At 44.8% G+C, this 25,814-nt stretch overlaps 1 protein-coding gene across 3 annotated transcripts in view; it reads right to left on the bottom strand.

Moving 5' to 3' along the window:
- The window catches only part of STS (steroid sulfatase), a 514,463-nt gene that overhangs the window by 417,067 nt on the left and 71,582 nt on the right, over window positions 1–25,814 (bottom strand). For 2 of the 3 annotated variants that reach the window (XM_069761574.1, XM_069761575.1), the window contains exons 2-3: window positions 9,292–9,433; window positions 8,924–9,045 (exon numbers count right to left, since the gene is read on the bottom strand). In XM_069761574.1, coding sequence (XP_069617675.1) covers window positions 8,924–9,045; window positions 9,292–9,431 — 262 coding nt within the window. In that variant the 5' untranslated portion in view covers window positions 9,432–9,433. Of the gene's footprint in view, window positions 1–8,923; window positions 9,046–9,291; window positions 9,434–25,814 lie in introns of those variants that run through there. The other variant, XM_069761576.1, reaches the window with a different exon arrangement.

Here is a 25,814-nt window from a genome sequence, read left to right as displayed (position 1 = left end):
GATCTCAGGACAAGTATGGCAGCAATAAAAAGGACTGCTGCACACAAAAGTGTGGAGAAATAAACAAGATAGCTGTGCAGAAAGGAGCAACAGGATTTTTGCTTTTAAAAAAGCAGTTGGTTTGCACAGCAACGTGCAAACAGCAATGCAGCTATCAGGGAGCCTTATAAGGCAGCCTAATAAGCTAGAGAGCTGATGCACAAAAATATAGCCTCCACTGTCCCTGCAAAAAAATGGTGGTGTTGGACAGTGGAAATCGCTGCAGCACAAGCAGTTTGGGGTTTAATCTTCCCTCCCTAACTATATCCCTTCTTCTGATGAAGCTGCAACAACCTCTCCCTATGCTAAGATCGGCAGAAGTAAGATGGTGGTCAGCATGCATACCCCTTTATAGCCCCTGTGACGCCGCAGAAAGCAAGCCAATCACTGTCATGTCCTTCTCTAAGATGGTGGGGACCGGGACCTATGTCATCACGCTGCCCACACTCTGTGTCCTCCTTCATTGGCTGAAAAATGGCACTGAAAGCGTCATATGAAACGCGACTTTTGCGCTCAGATCGGCGACCTCATGGCCGATCCCACACTAGGATTGGGTCGGGTTTCATGAAACCCGACTTTACCGTAAGACGGCGATTTTTGAATTTGTCCGATCCGTTTCGCTCAACCCTAGTCCAGAGCTGTGCTTGTGTTAAAGGGAGCTGAAACGTATTTTGTTTTTCCCTGATTGGATATATTTATGCAGCCACACAGACTGTACTGTATGCAATTTTGTTTTTCTGTTATGCTGGAAGGGCCTAGAAGGGTCTTTATCTCATTTTGCACTGGTTTATGCATTACATTTTTTACCAATAAACCAATTGAAATGTAAAAAGAAAGCGCTTCTGTGACTACCTCTGTGAGCAGCTGAGGAAGTCGATTTACCACAGTTAGTGCTAGATGTGCGGGTAGTACGTATGATAGCTGTGGACAAACTGAATGTCTTGGGTGAAAGCAGCTGTAACATTAAAAGCAGACAACATGGAGGAGATTTTAAAGCACCAACAGCAATGGCTGCAGCAGCAACGGCAACAGGAAAAGCAGCAGCAACAAGTACAGCTGTAGCATCAGCAGTTGGCGCTCCTGATCGAGGTGATCCATCACAGGAAGACTGCCCATCCCCTAAGTCCAGAATATGACGCATACATCCAGAAGATGCTAAGGTGTGCCATGCAAAAGATGACCCTGGCTGATGATGTCGAGGCATTTCATACCATGTTTGAAAGGATAGCAGAGTGGGAAAAATTACTACCGGAGCAGTGGACGGAGGTGTTGGCCCCCTATCTAACTGGTGATCCCTATAAGGCTTATTATGACCTGATCTTACAAAATGCACAGGGTGTATTGCGGTGACAAAAACCCCTCCCATATGTTTGACCTGCTACATCTGGTACAGAAGTGGTTGCAGCCAGAGTCTTCCACCCAAGCCCAGATGGTCGAGCATGGTGTTATGGACAGATTTATTTACTCCCTTCCTAGGCCGGTGCAGATCTGGGTTGTCCATGGTGAAGTCCAGAAGGCTGACAACATGGTAGGCCTTGTGGAAAGGTACCAGGTGGTCAAGAAGTCCTTAAAGAAAGCAGCCGTGGTCACATCCCCATACTGCTGTACCCAAAATGAGCCTGACTCTCAAAAAAAGGGTTATAAAGCCACGACTGGGGTGAGTCCAAGGTCCCAAGGGGCTGCCGAAGGCCACTGGCAAGGACATAATTTGCTGAAGGTGTCACAGTCCTGGGCACATAGCTCTCCATTGTCCAATGTCTCCCGAACAAATGGACTGCAGCATAGGGAGAACTGTTCTTATTATGCCTATCTGGCCTGCAATGTGGACTATCATCTCAGTGATGGGCTGCAGGCATGTCCCGTGACCATAAAGGGAGTTCTGCTGCCTGGAATCTTAAACTTGGGGAGTCCGTTGACCATGGCCAGGGCCACATTCCCCTACCAGATAATACCTGGGAAGCTTGTTGGTGTCCCCTGTATTCACGGGGATGCCAACGACTACCCTGTTGCCAGAATGACTATAGAAATAAACTGTGGCACTGAGTCCCATGAGGTCGGAGTAGTTATTAACCTGTTATAATAGGGCTGGACTTTAGGTTATTTTGGGGCTATTGGTGAAAGGCAGGGATGCGAAGTTACTCTCATAAAGGCTGGTTGGACCATGTATCCTTGCTGGCAACAAGGCTGAGAGGCTATCATTCCTGAGTTGGTTTCTAGAGGGAATTTAGGAACTGCTCAAAAGAAGGACCTAACGTTAAAAAGGGCATTTGATCATGTTTCTATAATAAATGGGGTTGTTCAAGAGCCGGCACCAGGTTTCCATACTTTGTGATAAATGAGGACGTGCTATATCTAGTTACTAAACTGAGGGGGCCTAGATGTCACAGAGAGTTAGTCTATTCCCACCAGTCAGCTAACTGCTCCAGGCTCTCACTTATGTAGTCCCCTAGTGCAATTACGCAGTTTCACAGGTCCCATTTGACCGAATTGCTACGGACCTTGTCAAAAAACTAGTTTAGTCTGCCAGTGGGCAAAACAAATCCTGGTGATCATGGACTATGCAACACGGTACCTGGAGGCAGTACCACTAAGAAACTCCACCGCCAGAATTATAACCCAAGAGCTAGTCCTGACAAAGGAACTTTTTCCATGTTCAAAGGGATGAGGGAGTTTTGTAAGACTCTCCAGATTACGCAACTCAGGACGTCTGTGTACCATCCGTAAAAGGACTGCCTGGTGGAGAGGTTCAACCAAACCTTGAAGTCCTTGTCTAAGAAGGTCAGGGAGAGGGATGGCCAAGACTGGGATTGCCTACAATGAAACAATGAAAACCCTATATTAAGGGTCACCAATCTAACCCAAGAAGAGGTGCGAAACCGGCTAAATAAGATTAAAATAGATAAATCTCCGGGTCCGGATGGCATACACCCACGAGTACTAAGAGAACTAAGTAATGTAATAGATAAACCATTATTTCTTATTTTTAGGGACTCTATAGCGACAGGGTCTGTTCCGCAGGATTGGCGCATAGCAAATGTGGTGCCAATATTCAAAAAGGGCTCTAAAAGTGAACCTGGAAATTATAGGCCAGTAAGTCTAACCTCTATTGTTGGTAAAATATTTGAAGGGTTTCTGAGGGATGTTATTCTGGATTATCTCAATGAGAATAACTGTTTAACTCCATATCAGCATGGGTTTATGAGAAATCGCTCCTGTCAAACCAATCTAATCAGTTTTTATGAAGAGGTAAGCTATAGGCTGGACCACGGTGAGTCATTGGACGTGGTATATCTCGATTTTTCCAAAGCGTTTGATACCGTGCCGCACAAGAGGTTGGTACACAAAATGAGAATGCTTGGTCTGGGGGAAAATGTGTGTAAATGGGTTAGTAACTGGCTTAGTGATAGAAAGCAGAGGGTGGTTATAAATGGTATAGTCTCTAACTGGGTCGCTGCGACCAGTGGGGTACCGCAGGGGTCGGTATTGGGACCTGTTCTCTTCAACATATTCATTAATGATCTGGTAGAAGGTTTACACAGTAAAATATCGATATTTGCAGATGATACAAAACTATGTAAAGCAGTTAATACAAGAGAAGATAGTATTCTGCTACAGATGGATCTGGATAAGTTGGAAACTTGGGCTGAAAGGTGGCAGATGAGGTTTAACAATGATAAATGTAAGGTTATACACATGGGAAGAAGGAATCAATGTCACCATTACACACTGAATGGGAAACCACTGGGTAAATCTGACAGGGAGAAGGACTTGGGGATCGTAGTTAATGATAAACTTACCTGGAGCAGCCAGTGCCAGGCAGCAGCTGCCAAGGCAAACAGGATCATGGGGTGCATTAAAAGAGGTCTGAATACACATGATGAGAGCATTATACTGCCTCTGTACAAATCCCTAGTTAGACCGCACATGGAGTACTGTGTCCAGTTTTGGGCACCGGTGCTCAGGAAGGATATAATGGAACTAGAGAGAGTACAAAGGAGGGCAACAAAATTAATAAAGGGGATGGGAGAACTACAATACCCAGATAGTTTAGCGAAATTAGGATTATTTAGTCTAGAAAAAAGACGACTGAGGGGCGACCTAATAACCATGTATAAGTATATAAGGGGACAATACAAATATCTCGCTGAGGATCTGTTTATACCAAGGAAGGTGACGGGCACAAGGGGGCATTCTTTGCGTCTGGAGGAGAGAAGGTTTTTCCACCAACATAGAAGAGGATTCTTTACTGTTAGGGCAGTGAGAATCTGGAATTGCTTGCCTGAGGAGGTGGTGATGGCGAACTCAGTCGAGGGGTTCAAGAGAGGCCTGGATGTCTTCCTGGAGCAGAACAATATTGTATCATACAATTAGGTTCTGTAGAAGGACGTAGATCTGGGGATTTATTATGATGGAATATAGGCTGAACTGGATGGACAAATGTCTTTTTTCGGCCTTACTAACTATGTTACTATGTTACTATGTTACTCCCATATCTGCTGCTTTCTATTAGGAACAATTGCTCATGGAAAAAAGTAGTATGATCCAACAAAATGCGTAAAGGCAATCAATATTATAATGCGTCCATAATGCTACAATGTACATAAGACTGAAAAAGGACAGATAGCCATAGTCATATGTTCAAAAGAGGGGGGATAAACTATGATCACAGACTCCCAAATAATAAAATTTAGCAAATATTTATTAGGCAACATGATGTACAGGCAGAGAAAACATGAAAAAAACTTACATGTGAAAGAAGTATGAATGGGACACACAGAAAAGGAGCTGTTACATTTTTTTTATCACAAAGTAACTAACAATGTGGCATGCATTATTGATATATGTAATTTTAGGTAACCCTGCGATACTAACCCAGTGGTATGGTGTCAAAAACATTGTATAAACGTAGGCAACATGAAAACAAACATAAGCAAAAGATTAAATGATAACTCTGTACCTATAGCACAGTAATATGGCACCAAAGAGGCCATATACAGTGGGTACGGAAAGTATTCATACCCCTTTAAATTTTTCACTCTTTGTTTTCTTGCAGCCATTTGGTAAATTCAAAATAGTTCCTTTTTCACATTAATGTACTCTCTGAACCCCATCTTGACTGAAAAAAACAAAAATGTAGAATATTTTCACAAGTTTAATAAAAAAGAAAAACTGAAATATCACATGGTCATAAGTATTCAGACCCTTTGCTCAGACACTCATATTTAAGTCACATGCTGTCCTTTTCCTTGTAATCTTCCTTGAGATGGTTCTAGTCCTTCATTGGAGTCCAGCTGTGTTTAATTAAATTGATAGGATTTGATTTGGAAAGGCACATACTATATAAGACCTCATAGTGCATGTTAGACCAAATGAGAATCATGGGGTCAAATTAACTGGCCAAGGAGCTCTGAGACAGAATTGTGGCAAGGCACAGATCTGGCCAAGGTTACAACATAATTTTAGCAGTACTCGAGGTTCCTGAGAGCACAGTGGCCTCCATAATCCTTAAATGGAAGACGTTTGGGACCACCAGAAGTCTTCCTATACCTGGCCGTCGAGACAAACTGAGCAATCGTGGGAGATCTTTGGTGAGAGAGGTAAAGGAGAACCCCAAGATCACTGTGGCTGAGCTCCAGAGATGCAGTAGAGAGATGGGAGAAAGTTCTATAAAGTCAACTATTACTGCAGCTCTCTGCCAGTCGGGCCTTTATGGCATAGAGGCCCGACGGAAGCCTCTCCTCTGTGCAAGACATATGAAAGCCAGCATAGAGTTTACTAAAAACACATAAAGTACTCCCAGACTATGAGAAATACGATTCTAGGGTCTGATGAGACAAAGATAGACCTTTTTGGTGATAATTCTAAGCGGTATGTGTGGAGAAAAAAGGGACTGCTCTTCACCTGCCCAATACAATCCCAACAGTGAAACATGGTGGTAGCATCATGCTATGGGGATGTTTTTCAGCTGCAGGGACTGGTTGTCATTAAAGGAAACATGAATGCGGCCAAGTCTGGTGAAACCTGAAAATGGCTGTCCACCAATGTTCGCCATCCAGCCTGACAGAACTGGAGAGGAACTGGAGAGGATCTGCAAGGAAGAATGGCAGAGGATCCCCAAACCCAGGTGTGAAAAACTTGTTGCATCATTCCCAAGAAGACCCATGGCTGTACTAGCTCAAAAGGATGCTTGTACTCAACACTGAGCAAAGGGTCTAAATACTTAGCTTTTCTTTTTTAATAAATTTGCCAAAATTAATACAATTCTGTTTTTTTCTGTCAAAATGGGGTGCAAAGAGTACATTAATGAGAAAAAAAATGAACATTTTTGAATTTACCAAATGGCTGCAATGAAACAAAGAGTGACAAATTTAAAGGGGTCTGAATACTTTCCGTACCCACTGTAGGAATAAACAGAGACCATCATACATTGGCAGACTATAAACTGGTATATTACCTGAAAAAAGACCAATGGATGCAGGGGCTCCAAGATATATGCGTGTCCGCTTGAAAATAATTGTGGCCACACAAAATAATGGCACTTTGGGCACAATTTGGCCATTTTCACTTAGAAGTGAACTCACATTTGTTTTAAGGCTATGTGCTGAGTTATTTAGGGGAAACACAATATTTATGCTGCAATGCAAGCTGAACACTGACTATTTTACATTGTATCAAAGTGTCATATCTTCAGTATTGTCCCATTAAAAGATACAATAATATATTTACAAAAATTTGAGGGGTGTACTCAGTTTTGTGGCATAGAGTATATACACACATACAGTACCTTTTCCCCTAAGTGCAAATACAATCTTAACAACAATAATAAAACAAGTGTATGTACCCTTATAGTGATTTCAACACTTTTAAAAGCTTTCTGAATGCTTACTTCATCTTCCAACAGTGGTACATCCCATGATGGCTACAGAAAAACTGTATGTTTTTCCCAGCTTGGAGTCAGAAGCTGCTGAGTGGCTGCACACAGTTTTGGACCCTCCTGGCCCAAAGGAAGAAAAAGCAAAAAGGCCAGTGGGGGAGCAACATCAGCATAAAGGAGCTGGTTCAATAGGCGAGTATATTTTACATTTTGAAAGCAACTATTAACACATAACAGACAACCCCTTAAATGGAAACCTGATCTATTGGCAGCATGCATCAGATGCTGGCTGCATGACTTCAGTCATATATGCTTAACTCTGCAGCACTGCAGGGTTTCAAAGAAAAACCTAATTAAATAGCCACCAAGGACCGAGGCACACGATAGACTAGTTGGACAGACAGGTCCCTGGTGGCTTCTCAAAGAGACCCGTCACTCCAGGTCACTACGCATGTGGAAGACATCGTGAATCCGCCTGTCCAACTTTTCATCCATACGGCTATTAAGCTACGCTAAGTATATATGGCTGAAATTATGCCTCCAGTGTTTGGTACAGCCTGCCTGTGGATTGAGCAGCATGTATCAGCAATCAAGTTCCCTTTAGACACCCAAATAAGATCACAAGGACCTGAACAAATAAAGTCCATAGATCAAAGCCCCAACACATTTTTTGTCTCAGAGGCACATTGTGATATTGAACCAACCCTATGGGCCACAAAACAACATCACAACAAAAATAGGTGTTGCTTCCATTTTTAGGACTCCTGCCTATCATGAGGATAGATGTCCTCTTCTCTCTTTTGCACTATCTAGAAAGGAAGAGACCATGGATACAACATTCTCCTTTGTAGCTTATGAGAGCTGCTGATACAGTTGAGTTTCCCTTCTCCAATAAAGTGCAATAATTATGGCAGCATTAATGCAGGGCCACCTCTTTAAATTATTTACTTTTTGCCTACATTATGACACAGTCACAGAGGGAATCATTAATAGTCACCAATCCGTAAGGTGCTACCTGACACTCCTCTAATGTTTAACATTGAAAATACATATGAGCAGCCCACAGATACTGACGCTTATGCATGTTTTTAAACATATAGTTGAGGGCTGCACAGAAAGGTATCAAGAGCCGCATCTAGCACTTGGGGTGCAGGTTGTGTACCCGTGTTATAGATGAATCAGCAACAACCACATGGTCATCTGATCATATGATCAAGAGCAATTTGATCTCTTATGCTTTATGCAAATTACTGCTTTTAAGATCTATTGGCCAATCACATACAGCAAAAGAGTCTAAATAGTTCCAGTAGACTTGTCTAATGAACTTTCCAATGATTGCCTCTCCATATTCCAATAGAAAGACTTACCCATTCAGCTGAAAGGCTAACCCGCCCTTCTGTCCTTATCATTGGCGACACTGGGGATAATCAAATCACCAATTGAGTGATGGAGTAAACTGATTAGATGCATGTATTTGCTGTCCGCCCTCCCCTCTTCTCAATATCTGCTCGTTACACTTACTCTGTATCAGTGTTTTGTGTGGTGTCAGCAAAAAGAAGATAGGAGTAGAATGCTCTGTGACACTGTGTGTGCGCATGTCCAGGCACCGGCAGTGTCAATGAGCATACGCCCACATGCCGGCAGCATTCAGACACTGCGCAATCTGGAAAGCAAGCACTGTCAGTCAGAAGTGGAGAAAGCCCCCTAATTATCAGATAAGGAGATGTTACATTTTACCAAACTCTTGGCCACGCCAGGGGTGCACCGTAATTTACATAAAACTTAAAAAATATCTTCTCAAACACAGTTCCACTAACTGCTACAATGCTAGCATGATTTTTATAGGAGATAATTGCCCTACCTTAGTGCATAGCCTATTTAGAAAGTATCTTGGGGGTGAGAGACTCCCTTTAAATGGCAGGCTGCCTTTTGCTGAGTTGACAATAATAATGAAGGGATACATTTTCCTAAGATTATTTTCAAGAATATAGAGTAAATAACATTGTATACCTGATCTCACAGGATATCTGCCAGTTAGGAATGCCGCTCGGCTAGGTGTACATAAAGGAGATGCTGCTATGTGTTGTGTAAGCTTGGCTCCTTCCGCAGCTATTCTGTCAATGTTTGGTGTTCTGAAAAAAATTGAAAGTATACTTTACATAATCTCTTTCCGGAAATATATAGACCCTCTCTTCATCATTCAACCACTTAATGATTGGCATAAAGCCATTTACTTTACCAAAGAAAGCAACCATATTTTACAAATGTATAATTGATAAGTCAGAAAACATCTATATTATTATGTTAATATAAACGTTATAATGTTTTTGAGCATGCTTTACAAAAGGTGACATAGATGAAAAGAAACATCATCAAACCTGAGTGTTTTGTTCCCGTAACATCCCACGTCTCCAATTCCAAGGTCGTCAACCATTATCAGAACAAAGTTGGGCTTTGACTTCATTGCACAAAGAATATTAATAGCGAGCGAGAATGTCAGTGGTAACAGAAGCTTCATCTCTATGGATAGAAATATGTCAATATGTTATATGAAAACTACAAACTAAAATAGATAGCATAGATAGATAACTCTGTCCATTAGTAAAAAAGGCATAATCAATATGTTTAGGCTTAAGAAAGGATAGCATTATACAGTAAGTGTCACCATCACTGACAAATGAAGTATGAAAATATGAACTAAGACATGATTGCATGTATTCATAGTATAAAAGTAGATACATTCTTGCCAGTTCTGGTACAGACGGAGATTGTGTCTGTGGGACACCAGTGTCCTTTGGTTGGTACTGTGGCCTTAGGAGTCAGTAAGTACTCACTATTGGCCTTCCTCATACATTCGTATTAAAACATGTATGTGAAAATCCAGTACCGGTGTAATCACTGTTTGCCATTATTGTGTCTTCAGTGTGTCATAAGTATACGGTCCGTGTGTCCGTTTTTAGTATCAGTGTGTCATCAGAGATTTTCCAGTATGGATAAAGAAAGAAAGAAATTACAAAGCTTCTCCTATACTTTGCAATATTAAATGTGGACAGAACACGGATAGCACACTGGTGCCATCAATGTGTTGTACATGTTTTTTACAAACCCAGTAATGGCCTTTGTCATCAGTGGTGCCAGAATAAAATGGACATGTATCTGTGTGTTTTGAACTTACACACAGTCTGTGTAAAAACATGTATATGTGCATAGGAAAAGTAGATTATAATGGGTACGTGTGGTATCCGTGAAAAAAAAAAGAATACCACACATACTGGAAACGCGAAGGTGTGAAGGCGGTCTTATGGTGTGTCACTCTAGGACCACAGAAAAGCATGAAAAACTCCTGTCTGAGATGCAGCTTCTGAGGTCTGTCTCAGGGGAAATAGTAGTAAAAAAATGGGAAAAGGAGAAGAGATATTTTCAGCTCACCATGTGTGTGTGAATATAGCCTCCATAATAGGGTGCCGTGAACGGACTCCAGCTCGGCAGCTGGGCAGCAAAGTCAAAGAGAAAAAAGAGGATTCCAGCTGAAAAAATCATAATAATAAAACAATTGTGTGGGAAGGAGGGAAGTGAGGAGTGGGGGGATAAAGACACCTGTCTACGTGTTTCGAGCTCAGGGCTCTTAGTCATGAAACGTGTAGACAGATGTCCTAATTCACCCCCCCACACACACACTCCTCCCTTCCCTCCTTCTTCACCCACAATTATTTTATCATTATGATTTTTTCATTTTAAATGTTATTATTGAAAGTAGAGTTGAGCGACCTTGACCTTTTTAGAGTCGAGCCGGGTTTTGCGAAACCCGACTATGTCCAAAGTCGGGTCGAGTGAAATCGGCCGATTATGACGTAAAGTCGGGATCGACCGAAACACGAAACCCAATGCAAGTCAATGGGGCAGCATAGTCGGCAGTGAGTGGGGGCCAGGAAAACACCTAGAGTGGCCATTTTAATGTCAAAACCATCCATTCTTCTTAATGAAGCTTGTCAAGCGTAATTTACCTTATAATAATTGGAAGGCATTTGAAATTGGGGGTCATTTGGCTAAAGTTGTGGGGGGTAGGGCTGGTTCAAGTAATTAGTGGGCCCAGGAAATCTGGACCACGTCACGGCAGTGGAGCAGGGAGAGGTAAGTATTTCAACTTTGCAAGTGCTGTGAACCTGAGCAAGCAGGGGGGGCCCACTCGTTGGCATTGGCACTGGCACAGGGCCCCTCAAAGTACAGCGGTGTGTTTGCACGGCGGGGGCGCCTCCCACCGGCAGCAACACTTTTGCGTACTATGAGAGGCCCTGTGCCAGTGACGTCGCCAACTAGTATTCCTCCCCCCACCTGATGAAGGAACCTGCACTTTCATCTGCACCTTCCTCTTTGTCCCCGTGTAAGGTGGTATGGTATGCGGGAAGAGCAACCTGACTTTCAGCAGGGTCACAATGTTGTTGTGTAGCGTGCACGGGGAATGTTGCGTTATGGGTCAATGTACCAGCAGACTCATCTATCACTGGCTGGGCAATGGGCACGATGAAGTGGAAACACAGATATAGGCCCAAAGAAGAAAGTGGGCTAAATGCAGTTCAAAATTGGTAACACAGGAATAACCAGGGGGCATTGCAGTGGAGGACAACTGGAATGAGAGGCTGACACAGAGAGTAGGGCCAAATCAGTAAGTAGTCGAAATGCAGTTCAAAATTGGCAACCGTAGTAAACAGGCGGCACAGCTTTGTTCAGTGGAGGAGAACAGCAAGGAGTGGCAGACACCGATAGTAGGCCCCAAACCAACTAGTACGCCAAATGCAGTTGTTCCATTTAACCACAATTTAATGAGAGCCTGAAGATAGAAGCTCAGGAAAGGCAACCTGGGGAACACCTTGGAGTGTAACACACCATCTCTCTCCACCCCATACCCATTTTGTATGGCCTAATGCAGTGTACTTTTCTACAACTACTAAACGAGAGTCGGAAGACCGAAGCAATGGCAAGGAAACCTGGGGAACACCTTAGAGTGTAACACACCCTCTCTCTACACCCCATACCCAATTTGAAGGCCTAATGCAGTGTAGTTTCCAAGAACTACTAAACGAGAGCCGGAAGATCGAAGCTCAGGAAAGGCAACCTGGGGAACACCTTGGAGTGTAACACACCCTCTCGCTACACCCCATACCCAATTTGAAGGCCTAATGCAGCGTAGTTTCCAACAACTACTAAACGAGAGCCGGAAGATCGAAGCTCAGGAAAGGCAACCTGGGGAACACCTTGGAGTGTAACAAACCCTCTCTCTACACCCCATACCCAATTTGTAGGCCTAATGCAGCGTAGTTTCCGACAACTACTAAACGAGAGCATGAAGATCGAAGCTCAGGAAAGGCAACCTGGGGAACACCTTGGAGTGTAACACACCCTCTCTCTACACCCCATACCCAATTTGTAGGCCTAATGCAGCGTAGTTTCCGACAACTACTAAACGAGAGCCGGAATATCGAAGCTCAGGAAAGGCAACCTGGGGAACACCTTGGAGTGTAACACACCCTCTCTCTACGCCCCATACCCAATTTGTAGGCCTAATGCAGCGTAGTTTCCGACAACTACTAAACGAGAGCCGGAATATCGAAGCTCAGGAAAGGCAACCTGGGGAACACCTTGGAGTGTAACACACCCTCTCTCTACACCCCATACCCAATTTGAAGGCCTAATGCAGTGTAGTTTCCAAGAACTACTAAACGAGAGCCGGAAGATCGAAGCTCAGGAAAGGCAACCTGGGGAACACCTTGGAGTGTAACACACCCTCTCGCTACACCCCATACCCAATTTGAAGGCCTAATGCAGCGTAGTTTCCAACAACTACTAAACGAGAGCCGGAAGATCGAAGCTCAGGAAAGGCAACCTGGGGAACACCTTGGAGTGGAACACACCATCTCTCTACACCCCATACCCAATTTGAAGGCCTAATGCAGAGTAGTTTCCAAGAACTACTAAACGAGAGCCGGAAGATCGAAGCTCAGGAAAGGCAACCTGGGGAACACCTTGGAGTGTAACACAACGTCTCTCTACACGACGGAAGGGCTGATTCTTAGGAAGGAAGGCTGTTGGAAATAAGCATTGCGCGTCCGAGGGTGATTATATTCTTATTAGGTATATACTCACCCTCGGACGCGCCCTGCTTCTTTATTTGGAATGAATGTTTATTTGCAATGTGGTGTTGACTTTCTCTATTATTTTGGTAATTAATGATTTTATTATTTTCATTATTTTGCATCTTCTCGGCAATAATATAAAGAAGACGCGACAGGACAACACTCGGTGGATGCCATATGTGTGTTTTCAATTTAAAAAAACTTTCAGTTAACTACTTGCAGGAGAAAGTAATTGTAGCTGGTGGCCATTTTTAGTACTGTACCAGATTAGAGTTGTGTGTTTGTTTTTAATGTTAAAATGTCTGCATTTGATATCTCACCAGTATTTTCTTTTTTATAAGCAAAATACTTATTTTTATATTTTCTGATGTTGGTTCCAGGGGTACACGGCCAGCAGTGCCCTGGTCAGTGTAGTAGTAGTTGAAAGAATGGACCGCAGACAGGCATCGAAGGCCTAAAATAATAACACATGGCTGTAGGCAATTTTAAATTGGTTCCAGGGGTACACGGACAGCAGTGGTGTGGTCAGTGGAGGCCTAGTGGAAGGAGTGACCGCAGACAGGCATCGAAGGCCTAAAATAATAACACATGGCTGTAGGCAATTTTAAATTGGTTCCAGGGGTACACGGGCAGCAGTGACCTGGTCAGTGTAGTAGTAGTTGAAAGAATGGACCGCAGACAGGCATCGAAGGCCTAAAATAAAAAAATTGGGCTGGCTGTAGGCAATTTTAAATTGGTTCCAGGGGTACACGGGCAGCAGTGGTGTGGTCAGTGGAGGCCTAGTGGAAGGAGTGACCGCAGACAGGCATCGAAGGCCTAAAATAATAACACATGGCTGTAGGCAATTTTAAATTGGTTCCAGGGGTACACGGGCAGCAGTGACCTGGTCAGTGTAGTAGTAGTTGAAAAAATGGACCGCAGACAGGCATCGAATGCCTAAAATAATAACACATGGCTGTAGGCAATTTTAAATTGGTTACAGGGGTACACGGACAGCAGTGACCTGGTCAGTGTAGTAGTAGTTGAAAGAATGGACCGCAGACAGGCATCGAAGGCCTAAAATAAAAAAATTGGGCTGGCTGTAGGCAATTTTAAATTGGTTCCAGGGGTACACGGACAGCAGTGGTGTGGTCAGTGGAGGCCTAGTGGAAGGAGTGACCGCAGACAGGCATCGAAGGCCTAAAATAATAACACATGGCTGTAGGCAATTTTAAATTGGTTCCAGGGGTACACGGACAGCAGTGGTGTGGTCAGTGGAGGCCTAGTGGAAGGAGTGACCGCAGACAGGCATCGAAGGCCTAAAATAATAACACATGGCTGTAGGCAATTTTAAATTGGTTCCAGGGGTACACGGACAGCAGTGACCTGGTCAGTGTAGTAGTAGTTGAAAGAATGGACCGCAGACAGGCATCGAAGGCCTAAAATAAAAAAATTGGGCTGGCTGTAGGCAATTTTAAATTGGTTCCAGGGGTACACGGGCAGCAGTGGTGTGGTCAGTGGAGGCCTAGTGGAAGGAGTGACCGCAGACAGGCATCGAAGGCCTAAAATAATAACACATGGCTGTAGGCAATTTTAAATTGGTTCCAGGGGTACACGGACAGCAGTGGTGTGGTCAGTGGAGGCCTAGTGGAAGGAGTGACCGCAGACAGGCATCGAAGGCCTAAAATAATAACACATGGCTGTAGGCAATTTTAAATTGGTTCCAGGGGTACACGGACAGCAGTGACCTGGTCAGTGTAGTAGTAGTTGAAAGAATGGACCGCAGACAGGCATCGAAGGCCTAAAATAAAAAAATTGGGCTGGCTGTAGGCAATTTTAAATTGGTTCCAGGGGTACACGGACAGCAGTGGTGTGGTCAGTGGAGGCCTAGTGGAAGGAGTGACCGCAGACAGGCATCGAAGGCCTAAAATAATAACACATGGCTGTAGGCAATTTTAAATTGGTTCCAGGGGTACACGGACAGCAGTGGTGTGGTCAGTGGAGGCCTAGTGGAAGGAGTGACCGCAGACAGGCATCGAAGGCCTAAAATAATAACACATGGCTGTAGGCAATTTTAAATTGGTTCCAGGGGTACACGGACAGCAGTGACCTGGTCAGTGTAGTAGTAGTTGAAAGAATGGACCGCAGACAGGCATCGAAGGCCTAAAATAAAAAAATTGGGCTGGCTGTAGGCAATTTTAAATTGGTTCCAGGGGTACACGGGCAGCAGTGGTGTGGTCAGTGGAGGCCTAGTGGAAGGAGTGACCGCAGACAGGCATCGAAGGCCTAAAATAATAACACATGGCTGTAGGCAATTTTAAATTGGTTCCAGGGGTACACGGACAGCAGTGGTGTGGTCAGTGGAGGCCTAGTGGAAGGAGTGACCGCAGACAGGCATCGAAGGCCTAAAATAATAACACATGGCTGTAGGCAATTTTAAATTGGTTCCAGGGGTACACGGACAGCAGTGACCTGGTCAGTGTAGTAGTAGTTGAAAGAATGGACCGCAGACAGGCATCGAAGGCCTAAAATAAAAAAATTGGGCTGGCTGTACGCAATTTTAAATTGGTTCCAGGGGTACACGGACAGCAGTGGTGTGGTCAGTGGAGGCCTAGTGGAAGGAGTGACCGCAGACAGGCATCGAAGGCCTAAAATAATAACACATGGCTGTAGGCAATTTTAAATTGGTTCCAGGGGTACACGGACAGCAGTGGTGTGGTCAGTGGAGGCCTAGTGGAAGGAGTGACCGCAGACAGGCATCGAAGGCCTAAAATAATAACACATGGCTGTAGGCAATTTTAAATTGGTTCCAGGGGTACACGGACAGCAGTGACCTGGTCAGTGTAGTAGTAGTTGAAAGAATGGACCGCAGACAGGCATCGAAGGCCTAAAATAAAAAAATTGGGCTGGCTGTAGGCAATTTTAAATTGGTTCCAGGGGTACACGGGCAGCAGTGGTGTGGTCAGTGGAGGCCTAGTGGAAGGAGTGACCGCAGACAGGCATCGAAGGCCTAAAATAATAACACATGGCTGTAGGCAATTTTAAATTGGTTCCAGGGGTACACGGGCAGCAGTGACCTGGTCAGTGTAGTAGTAGTTGAAAAAATGGACCGCAGACAGGCATCGAATGCCTAAAATAATAACACATGGCTGTAGGCAATTTTAAATTGGTTACAGGGGTACACGGACAGCAGTGACCTGGTCAGTGTAGTAGTAGTTGAAAGAATGGACCGCAGACAGGCATCGAAGGCCTAAAATAAAAAAATTGGGCTGGCTGTAGGCAATTTTAAATTGGTTCCAGGGGTACACGGACAGCAGTGGTGTGGTCAGTGGAGGCCTAGTGGAAGGAGTGACCGCAGACAGGCATCGAAGGCCTAAAATAATAACACATGGCTGTAGGCAATTTTAAATTGGTTCCAGGGGTACACGGACAGCAGTGACCTGGTCAGTGTAGTAGTAGTTGAAAGAATGGACCGCAGACAGGCTTAGAAGGCCTAAAATAAAAAAATTGGGCTGGCTGTAGGCAATTTTAAATTGGTTCCAGGGGTACACGGGCAGCAGTGACCTGGTCAGTGTAGTAGTAGTTGAAAGAATGGACCGCAGACAGGCTTAGAAGGCCTAACATAACAAACTTGGGCTGGCTGTAGGCACTTTTAAATTGGTTCCAGGGGTACACGGGCAGCAGTGGTCTGGTCAGTGGAAGTCTAGTGGAAGGAGTGACCGCAGACAGGCTTCCAAGGCCTAACATAACAAACTTGGGCTGGCTGTAGGCACTTTTAAATTGGTTCCAGGGGTACACGGGCAGCAGTGGTCTGGTCAGTGGAAGTCTAGTGGAAGGAGTGACCGCAGACAGGCTTCCAAGGCCTAACATAACAAACTTGGGCTGGCTGTAGGCACTTTTAAATTGGTTCCAGGGGTACACGGGCAGCAGTGGTCTGGTCAGTGGAAGTCTAGTGGAAGGAGTGACCGCAGACAGGCTTCCAAGGCCTAACATAACAAACTTGGGCTGGCTGTAGGCACTTTTAAATTGGTTCCAGGGGTACACGGGCAGCAGTGGTCTGGTCAGTGGAAGTCTAGTGGAAGGAGTGACCGCAGACAGGCTTCCAAGGCCTAACATAACAAACTTGGGCTGGCTGTAGGCACTTTTAAATTGGTTCCAGGGGTACACGGGCAGCAGTGGTCTGGTCAGTGGAAGTCTAGTGGAAGGAGTGACCGCAGACAGGCTTCGAAGGCCTAACATAACAAAATTGGGCTGGCTGTAGGCACTTTAAATTGGTTCCAGGGGTACATGGGCAGCAGTGTATGGTCAGTGGAAGTCTAGTGGAAGGAGTGACGGCAGACAGTCTTCGAAGGCCTAACATAACAAAATTGGGCTGACTGTAGGCACTTTTAAATTGGTTCCAGGGTAACACGGCCAGCAGTGGCCTGGTCAGTGTAGTAGTTGTAGAAAGAAGGGACCGCAGACAGGCTTCGAAGGCCTAACATAACAAAAATGTCAAAACAATGGTATTGTCAGTGCCAGGCATTGAAGGATGTCAGCGGCTAGACTACACATTGGTGAAGCTGTGAGAGATAATTTTGCTAGTGGTAGAGCACTGTTTGAGCTGGGGGGGGGAACTGTCTTGTGGCCGGCGGTACAGGCACAGGGCCCCTCATATTACAACGGTGTGTCTGACGTTGGGTGCGCACCACCACCGCCAGAGACACTTTATTGTACTATGAGGGACCCAGTGGCAGTGCCGTCGACCAAAAGCGGCCACACCCACCTCTTCAGACAAACAGCACTCTCAAGGGTCCAAGCGCAAAGTGGCGATAGCACGGCCCCGTGTGGGGAGTTTGGCCATTTCGTGAGGTGGAAACATGTCGTATGCTGGACAATCAGGTGAAGAAAATTACGAGATTGGAAAAGTCATTCAGAATAGTCCACAGGCAAGACCTTTTCATAGGAAAGCTAGGTGTCAGCCGGGCAGGGTGGGGCAAAAGATTTTGAAATCCAGTTGTGGTTCATTTTAATGAAGGTTAGATCATCTACATTTTGGGTAGCCAGACGAGTCCTTTTTTCTGTTAGTATTGAACCTGCAGCACTGAATACTCTTTCTGATAGGACACTAGCTGCCGGGCAAGCAAGCTCCTGCAATGCATATTCTGCCAATTCTGGCCAGGTGTCTAATTTGGATGCCCAGTAATCAAATGGGAATGACGGTTGAGGGAGAACGTCGATAAGGGATGAAAAATAGTTTGTAACCATACTGGACAAATGTTGTCTCCTGTCACTTTGAATTGATGCTGCAGTACCTGTCCTGTCTGCGGTCATAGAAAAATCACTCCACAACCTGGTCAGAAAACCCCTCTGTCCAACGCCACTTCTGATTTCTGCCCCTCTAACACCTCTGGTCTGCTGGCCCCTGGAGCTCGTGTGAGAACGATCACGGGCGCTGTGTGCAGGGAATGCCAGAAGCAAACGGTCAACAAGAGTTGATTGTTTTGTTGCTAATATTAGTTCCAAGTTCTCATGTGGCATAATATTTTGCAATTTGCCTTTATAGCGAGGATCAAGGAGGCAGGCCAACCAGTAATCGTCATCGTTCATCATTTTTGTAATGCGTGTGTCCCTTTTGAGGATACGCAAGGCATAATCCGCCATGTGGGCCAAAGTTCCCGTTGTCAAATCTGCGGTTGTGCTTGGTTGAGGGGCAGTTGCAGGCAAATCTACGTCACTTGTGTCCCTCAAAAAACCAGAACCCGGCCTTGCCACGCCACCAATTTCCCGTGCCCCCGGGAAAGCTTCCTCATTAAAAATATACTCATCCCCATCATCCTCCTCATCCTCCACCTCCTCTTCGCCCGGTACCTCGTCATGTACACTGCCCTGACCAGACAATCGCTGACTGTCATCAAGGCTTTCCTCTTCCTCTGGTGCAGACGCCTGATCCTTTATGTGCGTCAAACTTTGCATCAGCAGACGCATTAGGGGGATGCTCATGCTTATTATGGCGTTGTCTGCACTAACCAGCCGTGTGCATTCCTCAAAACACTGAAGGACTTGACACATGTCTTGAATCTTCGACCACTGCACACCTGACAACTCCATGTCTGCCATCCTACTGCCTGCCCGTGTATGTGTATCCTCCCACAAAAACATAACAGCCCGCCTCTGTTCGCACAGTCTCTGAAGCATGTGCAGTGTTGAGTTCCACCTTGTTGCAACGTCTATGATTAGGCGATGCTGGGGAAGGTTCAAAGAACGCTGATAGGTCTGCATACGGCTGGAGTGTACAGGCGAACGGCGGATATGTGCGCAAAGTCCACGCACTTTGAGGAGCAGGTCGGATAACCCCGGATAACTTTTCAGGAAGCACTGCACCACCAGGTTTAAGGTGTGAGCCAGGCAAGGAATGTGTTTCAGTTGGGAAAGGGAGATGGCAGCCATGAAATTCCTTCCGTTATCACTCACTACCTTGCCTGCCTCAAGATCTACAGTGCCCAGCCACGACTGCGTTTCTTGCTGCAAGAACTCGGACAGAACTTCCGCGGTGTGTCTATTGTCGCCCAAACACTTCATAGCCAATACAGCCTGCTGACGTATGCCAGTAGCTGCCCCATAATGGGAGACCTGGTGTGCAACAGTGGCAGGTGCGGATGGAGTGTTTGTGCGACTGCGGTCTGTGGACGAGCTCTTGCTTCTGCAGGAGGACGAGGAGGAGGAGGAGGAGGGGGTGCGAACGGCTACAGACAACTGTTTACTAGACCGTGGGCTAGGCAGAACTGTCCCAAACTTGCTGTCCCCTGTGGACCCTGAATCCACCACATTTACCCAGTGTGCCGTGATGGACACGTAACGTCCCTGGCCATGCCTACTGGTCCATGCATCTGTTGTCAGGTGCACCTTTGTGCTCACAGATTGCCTGAGTGCATGGACGATGCGCTCTTTAACATGCTGGTGGAGGGCTGGGATGGCTTTTCTGGAAAAAAAGTGTCGACTGGGTAGCTCGTAGCGTGGTACAGCGTAGTCCATCAGGTCTTTGAAAGCTTCGCTTTCAACTAACCGGTAGGGCATCATCTCTAACGAGATTAGTCTAGCTATGTGGGCGTTCAAACCCTGTGTACGCGGATGCGAGGCTAAGTATTTCCTTTTTCTAACCATAGTCTCATGTAGGGTGAGCTGGACTGGAGAGCTGGAGATCGTGGAACTAGCGGGGGTGCCGGTGGACATGGCAGACTGAGAGACGGTGGGAGATGGTATTGTTGCCGCCGGTGCCCTAGATGCAGTGTTTCCTACTACGAAACTGGTGATTCCCTGACCCTGACTGCTTTGGCCTGGCAAAGATACCTGCACAGATACAGCAGGTGGTGCGCTAAATGGTGGTCCTACACTGCCGGAAGGGATGTTGCGTTGATGACTAGCTTCATTGGCCGAGGGTGCAACAACCTTAAGGGACGTTTGGTAGTTAGTCCAAGCTTTCAAATGCATGGTGGTTAAATGTCTATGCATGCAACTAGTATTGAGACTTTTCAGATTCTGACCTCTGCTTAAGGAAGTAGAACATTTTTGACAGATGACTTTGCGCTGATCAATTGGATGTTGTTTAAAAAAATGCCAGACTGCACTCTTTCTAGCATCGGATACCTTTTCAGGCATTGCAGACTGAGCTTTAACCGGATGGCCACGCTGTCCTCCACCAGGTTTTGGCTTTGCCACGCGTTTTGGGCAAGATACGGGCCCGGCAGATGGAACCTGTGGCGATGTTGATGCCTGCTGCGGCCCCTCCTCCTCCTCTGCTTCAGAACTGCTGCCGCCTGCACCCTGTTCCCCCAATGGCTGCCAATCGGGGTCAAGAACTGGGTCATCTAATAACTCTTCTTGTACCTCCTGCGCAACTTCGTCTGTGTCACCGTGTCGTTCGGTGGTATAGCGTTCGTGATGGGGCAACATAGTCTCATCAGGGTCTGATTCTTGATCAGCACCCTGCGAGGGCAATGTTGTGGTCTGAGTCAAAGGACCAGCATAGTAGTCTGGCTGTGGCTGTGCGTCAGTGCACTCCATGTCAGATTCAATTTGTAATGGGCATGGACTGTTAACTGCTTCACTTTCTAAGCCAGGGACGGTATGTGTAAAGAGCTCCATGGAGTAACCCGTTGTGTCGCCTGCTGCATTCTTCTCTGTTGTTGTTTTTGCTGAAGAGGACAAGGAAGTGACTTGTCCCTGACCGTGAACATCCACTAACGACGCGCTGCTTTTACTTTTACCAGTTTCACGAGATGAGGCAAAAGAGCTAGAGGCTGAGTCAGCAAGATAAGCCAAAACTTGCTCTTGCTGCTCCGGCTTTAAAAGCGGTTTTCCTAATCCCAGAAAAGGGAGCGTTCGAGGCCTTGTGTAGCCGGACGACGAACCTGGCTCCACAGCTCCAGACTTAGGTGCAATATTTTTTCCCCCACGACCACCTGATGCTCCACCACTACCACTACCCTCATTACCAGCTGACAATGAACGCCCCCGGCCACGACCTCTTCCACTAGACTTCCTCATTGTTTTAAAAACGTAACCAAACTAACGTTATTTGTTGCAGTCACACAACTTACACGGTGAGCTATAACTTCAGTATGATTTAGCTACCCCTTTACAGGTTGGTGAGACCACAGCGAAAATCAGGCCCAATGTTACACACTCTTTTTTTGGTGGCTGCAAATTAGAGAGATGCCCCACACGCAGGACTGTCACTGAAGCACAAATGTTAATATTAATGTCACACTATTATTTTTTTTTTATTTTTATTTTTTTCAGGAACACTTTAGAAACCCCCCAAAAAAAAAAAAATAGATTTTTGCAGGGAGAATTTAGAAAACAAATGTAACAAACTATATGCTTTCTATGGGCCACTGAGTGAGAGATGACGCACACAGGAATCAGGAGTGGCACACAAGCCCAGAGGCCAATATTTTTCTACCAATGATTGATGGAGTTATTTTCTCTGGTAGATTTTGGAACCCAAATCAAGGAAAAAAAATGTAGGCTTTCTATGGACCACAATTGGAGAGAGAGAGAGAGAGAGATGGCACACCCAGGAGTCAAGACTGGCACACAAGCAGAAAGGCCAATATTAATCTCCCACTGTTTTTTTTGGTTGTTTTTTTTTTTTTTTTTTTCAGGGAGACTTTAGAAAAAAAAAAAAAAAAAAAAATATGATTTTATCAGGAAGAATTTAGAAACCAAATAAAATAAAATGATTTTTTCAGGGAGAATTTATAAAACAAATAAAACCAAAAATAGGCGTTCTATGGCCCACTGACTGAGAGATGACGCACCCAGGAGTCAAGACTGGCACACAAGCAGAAAGGCCAATATTAATCTCCCACTGTTTTTTTTGGTTGTTTTTTTTTTTTTTTTTTCAGGGAGACTTTAGAAAAAAAAATAATAAAAAAAATATGATTTTATCAGGAAGAATTTAGAAACCAAATAAAATAAAATGATTTTTTCAGGGAGAATTTATAAAACAAATAAAACCAAAAATAGGCGTTCTATGGCCCACTGACTGAGAGATGACGCACCCAGGAGTCAAGACTGGCACACAAGCAGAAAGGCCAATATTAATCTCCCACTGTTTTTTTTTTTTTTTTTCAGGGAGACTTTAGAAAAAAAAATAATAAAAAAAATATGATTTTATCAGGAAGAATTTAGAAACCAAATAAAATAAAATGATTTTTTCAGGGAGAATTTAGAAAACAAATAAAACCAAAAATAGGCGTTCTATGGCCCACTGACTGAGAGATGACGCACACAGGAGTCAGGAGTGGCACACAAACCCAGAGGCCAATATTTTTCTACCAATGATTGATGTAGTTATTTTCTCTGGTAGATTTTAGAACCCAAATCAAGGAAAAAAAATATAGGCTTTCTATGGACCACAATTGGAGAGAGAGAGAGAGAGAGAGAGAGAGAGAGATGGCACACCCAGGAGTCAAGACTGGCACACAAGCAGAAAGGCCAATATTAATCTCCCACTGTTTTTTTGGTTGTTTTTTTTTTTTTTTTTTCAGGGAGACTTTAGAAATAAAAATAATAAAAAAAATATGATTTTATCAGGAAGAATTTAGAAACCAAATAAAATAAAATGATTTTTTCAGGGAGAATTTAGAAAACAAATAAAACCAAAAATATGCGTTCTATGGCCCACTGACTGAGAGAGAGAGAGAGATGGAACGCTTAGTACTGGCACACAAGCCCAAAGGGCAATATTAATCTCCCTTTTTTTTTCCAGGGAGAATTTCTGAAACCCAAAAAAAAAATAAAATAGGCTTTCTATGGCCCACTATTTGTGAGAGAGATGGGACGCTCAGGACTGGCACAGATGGCACGCTCAGGACTGGCACAGAAGCCCAGAGGCCAATATTAATCTCCCTTTTTTTCTGGGAGAATTTATAAAACCAAAAAAATATTTAAATAGGCTTTCTATGGCCCACTATTTGTGAGAGAGATGGCACGCTCAGGACTGGCACAGATGGCACGCTCACAACTGGCACACAAGCCCAGAGGCCAATATTAATCTCCCTTTTTTCAGGGAGAATTTCTAAAACCCAAAAAAAAAATAAAATAGGCTTTCTATGGCCCACTATTTGTGAGAGAGATGGGACGCTCAGGACTGGCACAGATGGCACGCTCAGGACTGGCACAGAAGCCCAGAGGCCAATATTAATCTCCCTTTTTTTCTGGGAGAATTTATAAAACCAAAAAAATATTTAAATAGGCTTTCTATGGCCCACTATTTGTGAGAGAGATGGCACGCTCAGGACTGGCACAGATGGCACGCTCACAACTGGCACACAAGCCCAGAGGCCAATATTAATCTCCCTTTTTTCAGGGAAAATTGATAAAACAAAAAAAAAAATTAAATAGGCTTTCTATGGCCCACTATTTGTGAGAGAGATGGCACGCTCAGGGCTGGCTGGCACAGATGGCACGCTCAGGACTGGCACACAAGCCCAGAGGCCAATATTAATCTCCCTTTTTTTCTGGGAGAATTTATAAAACCAAAAAAATATTTAAATAGGCTTTCTATGGCCCACTATTTGTGAGAGAGATGGCACGCTCAGGACTGGCACAGATGGCACGCTCACAACTGGCACACAAGCCCAGAGGCCAATATTAATCTCCCTTTTTTCAGGGAAAATTGATAAAACAAAAAAAAAAATTAAATAGGCTTTCTATGGCCCACTATTTGTGAGAGAGATGGCACGCTCAGGGCTGGCTGGCACAGATGGCACGCTCAGGACTGGCACACAAGCCCAGAGGCCAATATTAATCTCCCTTTTTTTCTGGGAGAATTTATAAAACCAAAAAAATATTTAAATAGGCTTTCTATGGCCCACTATTTGTGAGAGAGATGGCACGCTCAGGACTGGCACAGATGGCACGCTCACAACTGGCACACAAGCCCAGAGGCCAATATTAATCTCCCTTTTTTCAGGGAAAATTTATAAAACAAAAAAAAAAATTAAATAGGCTTTCTATGGCCCACTATTTGTGAGAGAGATGGCACGCTCAGGGCTGGCACAGATGGCACGCTCAGGACTGGCACACAAGCCCAGAGGCCAATATTAATCTCCCTTTTTTTCAGGGAGAATTTATAAAACCAAAAAAAAAAATAAATAGGCTTTCTATGGCCCACTATTTGTGAGAGAGATGGCACACTCAGGACTGGCACACAAGCCCAAAGGCCAATATTAATCTCCCACTGTATTTTTATCAGGGAGAATTTATACACCCCACAAAAAAAAATACAGAAAAATGAAAAGGCTTTCTATGGCCCACTATGTGAGAGAGATGGCACACACAGGGATGGCACTCTAGCAGAAATGCCAAATTGCCAATCTTAATCTCCCACCAAAAAAAAAAAAAAAAAAAAAACAGGGAATGTCCTACAATTACTATCTCCCTGCCTGCAGTAATCTCAGCCAGGTATGGCAGGCAGCTACTATCTCCCTGCCTGCAGTAATCTCAGCCAGGTATGGCAGGCAGCAATAAGGAGTGGACTGATGCACAAATGAAATAAAAAGTGTGGACAAACAAAAAAGATAGCTGTGCAGAAAGGAAGGAACAAGAGGATTTGTGCTTTGAAAAAAGCAGTTTTTTTGCACAGCGGCGTACACACAGCAATGCAGCTATCAGGGAGCCTTCTAGGGCAGCCCAATGAGCTACAGCGCTGAGGGGAAAAAAAAAAAAAAAAAAACTTCCACTGTCCCTGCACACCGAGGGTGGTGTTGGACAGTGCAAATCGCTGCAGCACAAGCGGTTTTGTGGTTAATGGACCCTGCCTAACGCTATCCCTGCTTCTGACAAAGCGGCAGCAACCTCTCCCTAAGCTCAGATCAGCAGCAGTAAGATGGCGGTCGGCGGGAACGCCTCTTTATAGCCCCTGTGACGTCGCAGACAGCAAGCCAATCACTGCAATGCCCTTCTCTAAGATGGTGGGGACCAGGACCTATGTCATCACGCTGCCCACACTCTGCGTTTACCTTCATTGGCTGAGAAATGGCGCTTTTCGCGTCATTGAAACGCGACTTTGGCGCGAAAGTCGCGTACCGCATGGCCGACCCCGCACAGGGGTCGGATCGGGTTTCATGAAACCCCGACTTAGCCAAAAGTCGGCGACTTTTGAAAATGTTCGACCCGTTTCGCTCAACCCTAATTGAAAGTCTTGTTTTAATCTCAACATCAAGCAGATGCTGAAATCCCCTTTTTCTTTGACTCAGGTGAAGTAGACCAGCCCACCTGCATCATTGACAAGCCATCATTGA

Source organism: Ranitomeya imitator, chromosome 3 (assembly GCF_032444005.1).
Source record: "Ranitomeya imitator isolate aRanImi1 chromosome 3, aRanImi1.pri, whole genome shotgun sequence".
Taxonomy (NCBI): Eukaryota; Metazoa; Chordata; class Amphibia; order Anura; family Dendrobatidae; genus Ranitomeya; species Ranitomeya imitator.
Note: the sequence above shows the minus strand (reverse complement) of the source record. Positions and strands in the feature narration are given on the sequence as shown.